Below are 14,049 nucleotides of genomic sequence, written 5' to 3' on the forward strand. Positions count from 1 at the left end.
CAGCCTTTGACGTCAGACGCCGCAGCCAATCCCTGCGAGGCCGGGTGGGTTGCTCCCAGCGTCCCTTGCGCATCGCCGCCACCATGTCGGTGGTTTTTGTACCAGAGAAGCTTCGGAGCAAAGTGGAGGTGAACCAGGAGACGTTGCAGCGGGTGAGCGGCGGCGGGGCCCGGAGGACAAGGGCGTCGTCGTCAGGCGCACTCATTGTGGGCGCGGTACAGGGCAGCCGTGCTCCCTCCGCTTCTGTGGCCCTCCGTTTTGAGTCGGATAGCCGCTTGGGGCTGCCATACTGTGGCTCTCCCGCTGTCCATGGACTACGCTTCCCGTGAGCCCCTGCCAGTATTATGGCAGCAGAGTCTCTTGGGAATTGTAGTCCAAAGCATCGGGAGAGCCATAGACTGGGCTGGGGGGTCCGACGCTTCCTGGGCTCCTCTTGTGCATCGTAGCGAGAGAGTGGGTGGGGCCGCGCATTGGTTGCGCTGCAGTGCCTGACCGGGAGCTCCTGTTTGTGCTGCTTGTGGGGTGAGGAAGCAGCCCTTAAGGGAGGTGGGAGGGCTGAAGGCTGACCGCTGGTGCAGTTTTGGGACGTCGAGCTTTCTAATGCCCTTAGTCCAGAAAGCGGATAGATCGATGTCTCTTAAAGCAGGGGTAGTCAACCTGTGGTCCTCCAGATGGACTACAATTACCCTGAGCCCCTATCAGCGTTCGCTGGCAGGGGCTCATGGGAATTATAGTCCATGGACATCTGGAGGACCACAGGTTGACCATACCCCTGCCTTAAAGGAGTGGCAAAATAAGTAGACCACAGAGACAAAATTTATGACAGTACTACAATAATCTATACAGAGAGATCAAGTGTCTGAGCATGAGGGGGAAGGGGCAGAATAGAGGCCGTTCTCAGCTGGCCCTGGAGCAGATATACGGAGGACATGTTTATCCCTTGTAGAGCAGCAGATGTTCCATGGCCTTCAGATGACTATTCTGGAACATGGTGGGGTGGATGGGACTGAGTATCTAGGCATCACTGCCTGCAGCAACTTTGCATGCCACGTTTGGGTTTGTTTAAATTCCTGCAACATTTTGAATACTGTTTTCTCATAAAGGCAACAATTGTGTGATGCTTGATCTTTTTGTAGTATTGAATGGCCTGCCCTGTGTTAATTGTATTGGCATGCTCAGTGTAATCTGTCTTTGAGTCCAAGTGAGAAAGGCAGACAAATAACTACAACTTAAAAAAAAATTTGTTTTAAACAGTTGCACAGTAGTGTTAAATTCTTGAGTTATTTAGGGCTCCAGTTTGGGATGAATGATTAACTAATAGCTGCTGCTCTTAGCTATTTGAGAAAGAATCAGTGACTTACAAATTGCCTTCCCCTCCTCGCCCCACAACAGACACCCTGTGAGAGAGCTGTGACAGGACTGTTAAGTGAGAACAACTAACAGGATTGTGACTAGCCCAGGGTCACCTGACTGGCTGCATGTGAAGGAGTAGGGATCAAACCTGGCTCTCCAGATTAGCTCTTAACCACCATAGAAGAAGAAGAAGAAGAGTTCTTATATGCTGCTTTTCCCGACCCGAAGGAGGCTCAAAGCTGCTTACAGTCGCCTTCCCATTTCTCTCCCCACAACAGACACCCTGTGGGGTGGGTGAGGCTGAGAGAGCCCTGATATCACTGCTCGGTCAGAACAGTTGTTCAGAACAGTTTTATCAGTGCCGTGGCGAGCCCAAGGTCACCCAGCTGGTTGCATGTGGGGGAGCGCAGAATCGAACCTGGCATGCCAGATTAGAAGTCTGCACTCCTAACCACTACACCAAACTGGCTCTCACCATACTAAACTGGTTCTCCCTACACCAAGCGGGCTCAAGTTGTTTCTCAGCATACCAAAGTCCTTGACTTGTCAAAGGGAAAACTTTCTTCTCTGTCCTAAGCGGCCCACAGGGGAGCCTGAACTCAAATTTTGTATCTAGTGCAGTCTGCTTGACTGCTGCTGTACTCCATGTTGCTGAAGACTGCAGACAGTAAAGATTTTAAGGATCAGACTGTGGCTTGATATTTAGAGCATTTGCTTTACTTACAGAACATCCGCAGGCTCAATCTCTAGCAACCAAAGGATCCCAGGCTGCAGCTACTGGGAAAAACCTCCACCTGGGACCCTGGAGAACCATGGCCAGTCAGAACAGATAGAAGCCTAACTGTGCATAAAACTGTTTCATGTGGGCTCATTTTCCATTACACATGGACATTTTCCCCTCCCATCCTGCCTTCTCCTAATATTAGTTGAACATGTAGGCTGAAGAAGAGTTCTGGAGAACATTTGTGTTCTCAGTACTTTCTGTTATTTTCTATAGAGTTGGTCATCCTAAAAGGTCCTAATGTGTTCATATAGCCAAGCCCTTTAAAATATTGAAACAGGCTTACTGATTTAAGTATGTGCCATGGTCATATTCGTATGGGTAACAATGTACCTCCTTGGTTAACAACAGGTGGGTAGTTTTTGTAGCCTATAGTTATCAGGTAGCCTTCACAAAGGAAAAACAAAACTTTGCATATGTTGACAGTCTTTTTTGAATTCATCTCAATAAAGTACAGGCTGACCAATCATTTTTGTGGCTTTCAGCTGCTAGAAGAAAATGATCAATTGATTCGGTGCATTGTCGAATACCAAAATAAAGGAAGAGCTGCAGAATGTGTGCAGTAAGTGTCTTCTTGGACTCCCCTATTATGGCTAATGGACCCTTTCTTTGTATTTGTTCTCTTCAAGCTAACAGCCATAGTAATTTTGAGATTTCTGAACTGTTGAAAAACAAACAAGAATCAATCTTAGTGGACTTGAGCAATACATTGGAGGAGCTGCATTGAAAAAAAGAGATAATGGCAAACAGTGAAATTGGAGAGAATAGCTGCTCCCCAAGTGTGTTGACAACCAATCAATACCCCTCTGGTTTTAAAAGAATGGCCTGAGGACTTTAAATTCCCAAAGATATAAAATGGCGTAAGCAGCAGTATGTCAGCTGAAGGGGAAAAGATGTTCAAGCCTGGAGGAGGTTGAGGGGGGGACATGATTGCTGTTTTAAGTATTTGAAAGGTTGTCACTTAGAGGAGGGCAGGGAAAGATTTCTGTTGGCAGCAGAGGACGCGACCAGCAGTAAAAAGTTTAAGCTATGTGCAAAATGGTACTAGATGGCTAGATATCAGGGGGGGAAATTCATAGTTCAGCAATGGAATCTACTGCCTAAGGAGATGGTGAGCTCCCCCTCACTGGCAGTCTTCAAGCAGCAGCTGGACAGATACTTATCAAGGATGCTATAGGCTGATTCTGCATTGTCTGTGATTCAGTGTATGGGCAGAGTGGTGGAAGATTTTGATGGGAAGAAATTTCCACATTGTTCCCCCCAGTAATTCTTCATATGCTCCCATCTTGTCTTGAAGTAATAGCAAGCGAGAGCCTCTTGTGGTGCAGAGTGGTAAGGCAACAGACATGCAGTCTGAAGCTCTGCCGATGAGGCTGGGAGTTCGATCCCAGCAGGTTGACTCAGCCTTCCATCCTTCCGAGGTTGGTAAAATGAGTACCCAGCTTGCTAGGGGTGGGGGGGTAAACAGTAATGACTGGGGAAGGGAATGGCAAACCACGCCGTATTGAGTCTGCCTAGAAAACGCTAGAGGGCGTCACCCCAAGCGTCAGACATGTCCCAATGCTTGCACAGGGGATACCTTTACCTTTAATAGCAAGTGGCTTGATTACTCATCATGTGTGTGTTAAGTGTGTTTGGAAGCATTTAATGTAGGGATTGCAGATTTGTCTGCCCTCTTGAAAATGGGCAAGAACGCATTACCTTGCTGGGTCTGGTGGAATGTCCATCTCTCCCAACAGTGACCAGACACGCACCTCTGGGAACCTTGCAAGCAAAGCACTAAAGCTTCTTCTCTGTTGCTAAGTCAGGATTGTTCTTTTTGTTGCTTCATATCCATATGTTGTTTTGTTACCTGATCACCTGTTTCTAAATGATTTTGTCTTTATCTCAAACCCTTTTGAGTGCCACAAATCTTGAATGAGCACTAAATGACCTAGAGTCTCATGCCAGCTGCACATTGGCTAGGGGAGCTATTCTTACTACTGTTTGCCTTTTGTTTATAGGCACCAACACACTTTGCACAGAAATCTGATTTATTTGGCTACTATTGCTGAGGCATCTCCGTCTCCCAGTACAGAGAAGATAGCAGAGAGTCTCTGAGCACAAGTGCCTGCCTGGAGCAAGGATGAAGGGGGGTCTGTCTGGCAGAGCCAGCAATTGAAGAAATGCAATGCCTCTTGTGAGAACCAGCTGAACTGTGCTGCTTTGTCAGTAAATAAGCCTTTTTGTATCCCCAGAAAGAAGTGGCAGGGCACACAGGATTAACATGAGCGTGCTGTCTAAAAGAGTGGGATAAAAGTATGCTTGTTGAAATGCAGTGCAGAACTGTAAAGCTCGCTGCATAATTAATAAGCAGGAGATACCATAATGCAACAACTTGCTAATCTTGAGGGATAAGACTGTAGTGCAGACATTCAGTACAGGGAGCCTTGAAATAGAGTACGAGCAAGCTGGTGCATAATGCTTCATTCAACCTTTGTTTCTTCAAACAGTAGCATAATTGTGATGTGCTACCAGTAGAGGGCAACATTGAACTGAAATAGTTTCCCTTTCCTCTTATGGGAGCTGCATCGATTTTTTTTTTTTTTTTTTTTGCACTGAATCTGTATACTGTGGTCAACAATAAAACTCTGAAAATCTGGTATTTTGGCATTGTATTTGTTTTTCAAGCAGTAGGCCCAGAGGACTCAGTAATGGTTTTTGTAAAAACACACACACACACACCCATTTAAAGTGGCTGGTAGGATCATCCTTACAAGATGGCAACAAACCAATTTAGCATAGGTCGATGGCTATATAGGAGATAGAACATCCCTGGTTCATACTACCAGTTGGGTGTTGCTCTCCTAATATGGGAACACATCTTCTAAGAGAGGGTTCTCTTCTCCCAGGAGCATCGTTCATACCCAGTTATTTTAAAGCTGCTAAATGATACCTCCACAGCGGCTTCTATAGAAAGGAGACATTGCTCCTTTATAAAAAGTACTTGCAGTTGCTAAAAATGCCAAGATTGTGCCATTAACTACTGCTGATGAGGGAAAGGAACCCTCTTTCCTCAGATGTTTAAAAAGCTACCTCTATCCGCCCATTATGGCAAGGGAATGATGCAATATAAACTAACCTCATTCCCCCATCACCGCTATGTTCAGAGCCAGTGAAGAATGACATTTCAAAAGAACATTATTAACAAGAACTGCAGAATCGCTGGGATATGACACTTGAAAGATAAAAGCTAGAACAACGAAGCCTAGGAGCCAAAGAAATACTCTTGACAGGCCTATGGATAGCCAAGGAATGCCTTGGATTTTCAAAACTACTGATGGTACTTCTCCAGTTGTGGCCCCACAAGCCTTTGCAGTCGTCTGTGATCGTTGGTAAGTTTAAAAGGTATGGGCCACAGCTTTTCATCTCGGATAACGCGCCATTTTGAATTTTTGAACAGTATTTGTGATAAATGGAAAACAAGTCTACTGAAGATAATGGTGAGGACCTGTTAAAGCTGCAAGTTATCTTCAGCAGAAACGTTAGTTTAACAAGATATAACCTATTATTAAAGGTATATCTTTATTAAAGCAAATAGGTTTTTTTGTTTTTAATTACAGGCGCTTTAAAATTAAAATACAAAATATACAGTTCCAGTTCCAAAGCATGAGCTATTCACAGGAGTGTTGCAATAAGGGTAAGTTAACTGAGCACCAAACCCCATTGCACCTGGCAGTGTGAAACGTATGGCAAGAATTGGGTGCCAAGTGCACACAAACGTGGAAAAATTACCAGTGTTCAGCATAGTTGGAAGCAGAGGATGATGTAGCACCTACAAGACAAACAGATTAACCTGTATTTCCACTTTGCACTCCAATTTTAGAAAACTGCCGGTGTTTGCATTTACCACTATATTGCAAAAAAAGGCAGTCTAGATGCTTTTTAGGGAACTCCAAAAAGAAACAACAACAAGTATTTGTACTTTGATTTGTGGTAAACAACTGCAGTAGCCTTTAGGGTCCAATATAAGTTTTCAATGGCATACTTGAGGAAACTCATAACCACTTGTTAAATTCACCAATGTTTTAGCAGAAGGTACAGAACAGTAACAATTTACAGACAGAAGCCACACGGACTGTGCAAAGCACATGACTGTAAAGTTATGCACAGCAAACAACTCTGTAAACATGGTAAGGGTGGGATTTCAGGGAACATGGTGACAATATCATAAATACAGGCAACATTGGCATCTTCAACCAGCACAAAGAGTAACATTCGAGGCCTGCCAAGATGGCCCGCCGCTACACAAGCAGAAGGTGGGGGAGGGGGCTTTGACCCTCCCTACCCAAACGGTTAGTGTTGTGTATTTTTTTTCCATTTATATATAATTTGGTATCTTTAATATACACATGTACTTAGTTTGTAGAAAATGGGAACTTAAATGTGCTTTTATCTTCATCAAAAAACTATATGCATTTATAACTAATAACCCATTTTACTTGTCAATGTATTAGAATGATATGACTTAAGAAAATATAAAAATAATATTAATACTGTCAAAAACCTTTATACCAGAAAATATTGTGGTTTATAATTACTCTTCCAAAGATGAAATATGAAAATTTAAATAGGTTTTTTTTATAAAGACTTTTCTTGCCTCAATTAATATACAATGGGATAACTATACATATTAACCTCTTTTTTTTTCAATTTAAGCACCAGTCACTCCCCCAGATCCACTTTGGTTGGAAGATAGTTCCTAATTCCACAGGTTCATTTATTTAATGGCACATATTGACTGAAAGTAGGTAACTTTAATTCTTAGCACTACAAAAAATAGTGTTTTTAAGTTCTCTCTCTTCTGAGCCAGCTCATGTTTACACACTAAGTCTAGCACTGAAATAAGACTTTAAATATTTGCAAGTAGTCTTAACTATTCTTTCACACATTTAAGGAGCACTGTATGGATAATGCCTTTGGCCAAATGTAAAAGTATCAAATTGTGTATTTCAAACATAGTGAGAACCCACAAGATGAATGCAATCCACCAAGAACAGCTTTGTGGGCTTGAGCATAGGTTACAGGTGGATTGGGCCCATTAGCCGGTCACATGCAACCTAACTGGAACAGTTCCAGCTGTTTTGTTATTTTTGCATGACTAAAGTAACTGGAAAGATCAGTTTTTTTGCAGTTGCCTTTGAACCACTGCTGTCACAAAAAGCTCATGTGGCACATTAACAACCAACGCAGTTCTTTTTTTAAAAAAAAAGTTTCAGCAGCCTAAGTTAACCTGCGTGAAGCCTTTCTTCTAATCTTTTGTCAGTTAGAAATCTAAAGAAGATGAGTGTTGAGCAAAACTGACTGCGAGATTCGCTTTGAAGTACTCAAAATTCATTTCAGCAAGAAATGGTAACTATAAATCTATATGAAAAAATAGCTATAAAAGACAGTGTTTTCTGTGGTAACAATGTAGCAGGGTTTTTGTTGTTGTTTTGTTTTTAGCAGGAAAAAAGTTAAGTCCACACGCTTTGAAAGCATCACAGTTTAGGGCTGTTGTGTGTACACTTAATACCTTGGCACCATATGCTCAGCATTGAGAGAGAAACCACCACTAGAAGCTGTCACTCCACAGAACAACCAGAAGACAGCCACCACTGCACAACTGTAAAACAAATGAATGTTCATCATGTTGAAGACTTTGGTCCTCCTCTGCTGTGTCTTGCCCGGGGGGGGGGGGGGAAGGGGAGGGTCAGTACTGATGCATATAGGATGGTCTACGTTCGTGCTTGACTGGGAAAGGTTTAAAGCCCTTATTCATCGGTTTGTGCTGAGACAGCTGCTGCTGCGGTGATTGTTGCTGTTGCTGCTGCGCATAGGCAAAAGTGGAGGAGATCCCTGTTGATGGAGTGCAATCGTTGGCTGTTGACCAAACCGGTGACTGCAGAATCTGCATGGTGTCATTCCACTGGCTGGCAGGGTTACTCATCTGGTACAAAGACATGCTTTGACTTGGCAGTGTGTGCTGCCAAGGGGCTTTAGGAGGCCAGGTTTTGGTTTTGTTGTCCTGTAAGAAACCAAGATGAACATCTGAGCTTCCTTGCAGTTCATCTTCTGTCAGGGCCAGATGGGTTTCCCAAGGGCAGGTGGTGACTTTTCCCCTAGGAGTGATGGCAGTGGGTCGCTGTTTGGTTGGGAGAGGAGCTTGCCCCTGATGATCCCGAGCACTCTTTGCTCACTGGAGCTATTTTATCCTATGTAATTAAACCTGGGCTGGACAACACGATTGTTTTGTCCCACATTACTTGAAGGGAGGCACTGACAAGAGACCTTGGCTACCTGCAACTCCCCTTCCCCCAATTCTTTATTATGTTAGAACAAGGGAATTAAACTCCAGGAACTGATTCACAGGTAAAGTATTTAAGGGGAAAGGAGCAAAAACAGCATGAAATGGACACACACGCTTTCTACAGCTCCTCCTTTATTTCCAGATCTTGTCTGTTCTAGTTACTACCACCTCCTTCTGCTTCCCCACAGCGATCCTAAGCACTGCCAGAGAGAAAAACCACACCCATTCCAAGCTGCAGAATAATTTGATGGGGTCAAAGTATTCTTACATATGGCCTCAGCTACACTGCCAGTGCCAGCTGAGCAAGACCAACCAGCCTGTACCAACAGTGGTGATTATGGGGAGGAGGGCCTAATCCATCTCAACCCTTTGAAAGTAGTAACTGAAAATTTAACTAAAATATGAAGCCTTCTGGAAAAGTACAAACAAATTTGTTCCCTTTGCTCCAAAGAATTAAACACTGAAAGAACCATCATTATCCATGTAGGCCAATTTTTAAAATGTTTTTATAGCTTTGTAAGTCACCGTATGCTATTTATCACATGGCCCGCCAATGATCCCAGGATTGGCAGCCAGATAAGAGACGTTTGGAGGGGGTTTGCCATTGCTTGTCTAAACATCATGGAGGTTTCCCATCCACCTACTTGCCAGGGCCTAATCTGCTTATGTTCTGAGATCTGATAATACCCTGGGATATATTATTGGGATATGGGCTCAAGACAAATAAAGTAATGGACTAACAGATATGCAATTGCACTAACCTATTTATACAAGGAGAAACAAAGAGAAGGGAACTACTTGGTATGGGGGATAAGTGTCAGGAGGAATTATAATTATGAGCTTCGTATCTCTTCCTCAAGACACCTCTTTTGCTGCTGTGCCAGGTGAGTTCCTTGGGAAAGTCGATGGGGATCTGGCACCTGCTGAGCTCTCTCCCTGCTCTAGGCTTCACCCCCAAATTCGCACAAGTTTCCCAATATGGAATTGGCAGCCCTGTTCAGGAGGAACAGATTGACAAGATAGAGGGACCAGCTTGCAGATAATGGCTAGCCAGGTCAGGACTGTATGAATCGAATAGGATATAAATGTCCTATATTATCATTTCAAAGTTCAAGCACAATTGACACTGGTGGTAAATTCAAGTCAACAGTTTCCAAACACACCCGTAAAGATGATAGCACTCTTAATTGTCCTCACAGCACAGCACAAATTGTCACCTACCTGATTATGATCATCCACTGTAGAAAGGAGTGGTGGTGATGGAAGTGTGGTGGGATCTTGCTCACCACTGCTGTGTTTTCTGTGGGGATTCAGTGAGAAATATTCAGTGAGACAATACGGTCGTGCTCAGCTTTTCTGGTTAAGGCAGAATCTTATGACAGCTGAAACTGACAAATATTGTATCCAATGCATAAAATATTTTCACAATACAAAAGGAAGAGGGAGGGGAGATGGCAGTTTCCAGAAAATAATGTGGAACTGCTACATCACGTGCAATATGCTGACATGAGTTCATGGCTAGAAAAGGCCCATGGCTTAGAACAAACTCTTGATCTTCGCATTCAAGACCTAGAAATGAGTGCTTCTGTTACTACCCCTGAGTGAGATTTCGTGCATCCATAAGATCCTGATATTTAATGCTGAATTCTTCTCAAAGCATCGCATAAAACATGATTGATGTACTTTATGTTAACTGAATTCTATTCAAAACAGCCACTGACTCTGAGAACGTAGCACTAACCCAAATGTACAAGCAACTCTGCTGGAACAGACCAAATTTCAGTGCTCCTTCCTGCTAGCACAATGGCCAGCCAGTTGTCGTCAAGAAGGCCTCAAGCAAGGCATGATGGTACTAGCCCTCCTGCACTGTCTATCCCCCATCATCTGGAAGTCAGCTAGACTCCTACCTCTACACATAACCGTGGTTTTCAAACAAAGCATCAGCAAAAGCCATTCACCAGAAGCACACTGATGCTTACGAAGGACCAGGAGTAAAAGGATGACACTACCCACAGCAAAGTGGCCAAAACACTAATCTGAAAACCTCAGGAATTGGAATTGGTGCTTCAATCTTCCTTTCAAATAAATACAACAATTCACATTCCACCACCCCCACTCTCTCCTGATGCCAACGTAAGGTCAGCCATCAAACTGAAGGGGAAGGAAGAGTTTTGTGATTTCCAGATCTAGTATGTTTTGTGACTCACATCAACAGTCAGTATGGAGCTTTCAAGTTTGCAGCATGGAGTATACTCTGTCAGTTGCTTCAAAACAAGCCCACGTACCCTCTCCCATCAAGGGGTGGGACTCTCAGCAAGAATTTTGGGAGCTTTAGCTTTCAAAAGTTATTGTTGATGCTCTATACAGGCATCGCACATATTTGCAGATAGATCACAAAGCATCTGGGATTCTGCTTTGTCATAAAAATCAAAGGGATCCCCCTATGCTCACCTTCTTTGCTTGACTGCAGCAATGATGTCTGGCCCTGAGAACATGGAAAACAGGCTGTCTCCATTGGCGGAGGAGGTCTCATCACTGGAGCTGGCAGAATCACCCTGAGTGCCCGACCAGCTGCTGGTCATCTCACTAAGAGAAGACAAAGAAGCAGTCAGAATGTGTGTGGAGATAAAGAGAGGTGAAGTTATACATTTAATGTTCATGAGTTGGCAGTATGTGGCTGACACTCATTCAAACACCCCTGGACAAGAAGTAAAACCTTGAGGCATTTACTAGTTTACAGGCATAAGGCCACACTGAACAATCCATCTCTTTACAATGGGGGTCTTAAAATATTTACCTTGAGTTTCTGTATTTGTATCCTTTCAAGTCCTGACCATATTCACCCCAAAGCTCTTCACACCTTAAGTTAGAGCCTGAGAAAGAACTCAGAATACCCACATGTAATTAGGGTACGCTGTTTTGAACTGGACCAATCAATTAAACTACTTCACCCGTTGCTGAAGCAAAACCTTATTAAGCAAACCGTAAATTGCCAACGTTTTAGGCTCATTTGTGAAACTGAACATAATAAAAGAGAGCTGCAGGTGGCTCCTTACCCTTCTGTAAAATACTCAGGAAAGGGCCAGGTTCTGTGAGGGTCATCAGGATGAGGCCAGTTGCTACGTGTGTTGCTGGGGCGACGGAAGTGCTGTGCTTGCCTTTTTTGTTGCATGGCCTGGCTGACCCCAGCCACATAGCGAGCGAACTCTGGATCAGAGCCAACTGGATGCAAAAAGAGAAACCTGACAGTTGACACATTCGACTGTTCCTACTACAATTATCCCCTCATCTAACCCTCTAAAGCTTAATTGTCTACCCCTCAAAAAGAAACGAAATACACATCTCTCTCTCTCACACACACACACTCCCCACAATGGAAGCCAGTCAGCAACTGGGAATGTTTGTTCAAGTGCTGCATATTAAGCACTTAGCCCGAAAGTGATTTATGGGTGGGCAGGCAGAATGTGCCGTGCAAAGGAAAAGAGGAGAAGCCAGAAAGTGGTGGCTGGTTGTCATTAAGGTCCACCTGTAGAGGAAAAGTAGTATCAGCCTTCTGCCAACTGAAAGCGATTCTTAAGAGGCATAGGAGACCCTTCTGTTTGTTTCTATGCTCAGCTGTGCCTCTTCTGACCAAGGGCTGTGCACAAACTCTTTCCGAGTGTGGTTCTTCCACAGCCCCCGCCTCCAGCTCTGAGCTGAAACTGAGTCCATACCAACTTGAGACAGAAGTCTCTTGCAAATCAATCTTGGCATGTCACTGTGCCTGAAAGCCTCAAGCTTACAGGGAGAAAAACTGGTTCAAAAGTGGTTTCCTGTTGCCAACAGAGATTGCTCTTCTCTGTAGAGAGGACAGACTAAAAAGTGTTTGAAGGGAGCACATCCAAGAAAATAAGAGGCACAAAAGTGTTTCTTCAGGACTTCCTCTGCCTCAACTAAACGAAGAAATGTCCTCATCACCCTGAGAAATCTAAACAAGACAAATGTACTTAATTCTATTTAGCAAAGCAAAGTTAAACGTTGTCAAAGAGGACATGTGTGAGGAGCAGGGAAGACTGAATAGTGGTTTGCAAATTTTGTGTCATTTCACTGGGCAACCTGAATCAAATACAGCACAGCAAAAGCAACAGCAGTCCCCAGTATGCATTCAAGAAGATACATGCAAAGCAAATGTTCCCTTCTTACTCCATTCTCTTTACAGCAGGGGTAGTCAACCTGTGGTCCTCCACATTTGCTGGCAGGGGCTCATGGAAATTGTAGTCCATGAACATCTGGAGGTTGACTACCCCTGCTTTACAGGACATCAAGAAAATGGCCCAGGAGACAGGGGAAGGAGGGAGCAGTGTCCTAGATTAAATGCATGGGGGGGGGGGGAATTCTGTTTTGTGATTTCAACCATTTGGGATTTCAACCCACCCCACATCCCACCCATAAGACCAGAACTGACCTTCATCAAAGCACCACCACTAGAAATGGCACCACAGGGTTAAAGACACACAGACTGCTACAAGCAGCAGCCTGAGTGCTAACATTTTACTGTTGAGTTGCTGGCATGACCTGCTCACATGGGAAAGAACAAAATAGAAGCCTATGAGGCATCTTTCTCCCAGCATTTAGGGAAGCGACATTTTAGGCAGCTGACCCAGGCTGCTATTTTTGTTCTTGTCCTCTTGTAATCCTTCATTAGCAAAAGGCTTTTAATCTACAGTTGTAGTTATTCAGTGCAGTTGCAAGGCAGGAATATACCAAAGTTGCTACTACAAAACTCACTTACTTGTGGCTTGTGGAACTGGAGAAAGGAGGGAGAAGCCAGTTTGTCTAAGTTTGTGCCACAAAACAAAGCTGTTTATACTCTAGTACAGGGGTAGTCAACCTGTGGTCCTCCAAATGTCCATGGACTACAAACGCTGGCAGGGGCTCATGGGAATTGTAGTCCATGGACTTCTGGAGGACCACAGGTTGACTATCCCTGCTCTAGTACTCTCTCCCCCATCCCCGGCCAATACACACGTATGTAATGAAAGCTGTCAAGGAGACTTGGAGAACTGTAGGAAGATGGTTGCTCTAGCAGCACATTTTTTAAAGGAGTGTGAGTCTAGCCAGTGTAAAGGAAGGAAACAATCTGGTGGGCCCTTTACAAGCACCACGGCTGGGAAGCATGGGATAAAAGGAACTTCCACAGACATGATCCCCTCCCATTCTTGCATCCTGTAGAAGCAACTTCCACATCTAATCCTCTGCATGTACCTCAGAGTACAGGGGGCGTAGTATGGGAAATTCCCTTTCCGACTTCCCTAACTGCCTTCATCATCCTCTGTCACCCCTTGAAACTGGACAGCCTCATCTTCTTTGACCCTCCCCACTGTTTACTACAGCCAAACCGGAAGAGATGCTGGGAGCTCTATGACCAGAGTTCCCAGATTTAAAAAGTAATTAGCATGCTTATACCAGCCCAGTTCTGATTAGGACTGGGGTTTATCAGAAGAGGATCACCCTTTCTCCTGGTGCCAAGCTTCCCAGATATCCCCACCCCAAACAGAAGAGTTGGTTTCTATATCCTGCTTCTCTTTACCATAGGGACCTCAAAACA

At 44.1% G+C, this 14,049-nt stretch overlaps 2 protein-coding genes across 9 annotated transcripts in view; one reads left to right on the forward strand and one right to left on the reverse strand.

Annotated features, from left to right (window-relative positions):
* Positions 1-4,776, forward strand: SS18L2 (SS18 like 2). The gene is made up of 3 exons (XM_077309765.1): positions 1-152; positions 2,620-2,696; positions 4,138-4,776. Exons 1-3 carry the CDS (start codon positions 84-86, stop codon positions 4,232-4,234), a joined length of 243 nt encoding a protein of 80 aa, XP_077165880.1. The 5' UTR covers positions 1-83; the 3' UTR covers positions 4,235-4,776.
* A 903-nt stretch (positions 4,777-5,679) lies between these two features.
* GARRE1 (granule associated Rac and RHOG effector 1) overlaps positions 5,680-14,049 on the reverse strand; it is a 67,294-nt gene continuing 58,924 nt past the window's right edge. For all 8 annotated transcript variants that reach the window (XM_077309756.1, XM_077309757.1, XM_077309760.1 and 5 more), the window contains 4 exons: positions 11,519-11,684; positions 10,914-11,048; positions 9,684-9,762; positions 5,680-8,180 (listed from right to left, as the gene is read on the reverse strand). In XM_077309756.1, coding sequence (XP_077165871.1) covers positions 7,866-8,180; positions 9,684-9,762; positions 10,914-11,048; positions 11,519-11,684 — 695 coding nt within the window. In that variant the 3' untranslated portion in view covers positions 5,680-7,865. The remainder of the gene's footprint in view (positions 8,181-9,683; positions 9,763-10,913; positions 11,049-11,518; positions 11,685-14,049) is intronic.

Source organism: Paroedura picta, chromosome 14 (assembly GCF_049243985.1).
Source record: "Paroedura picta isolate Pp20150507F chromosome 14, Ppicta_v3.0, whole genome shotgun sequence".
In the NCBI taxonomy this organism is placed as follows: Eukaryota; Metazoa; Chordata; class Lepidosauria; order Squamata; family Gekkonidae; genus Paroedura; species Paroedura picta.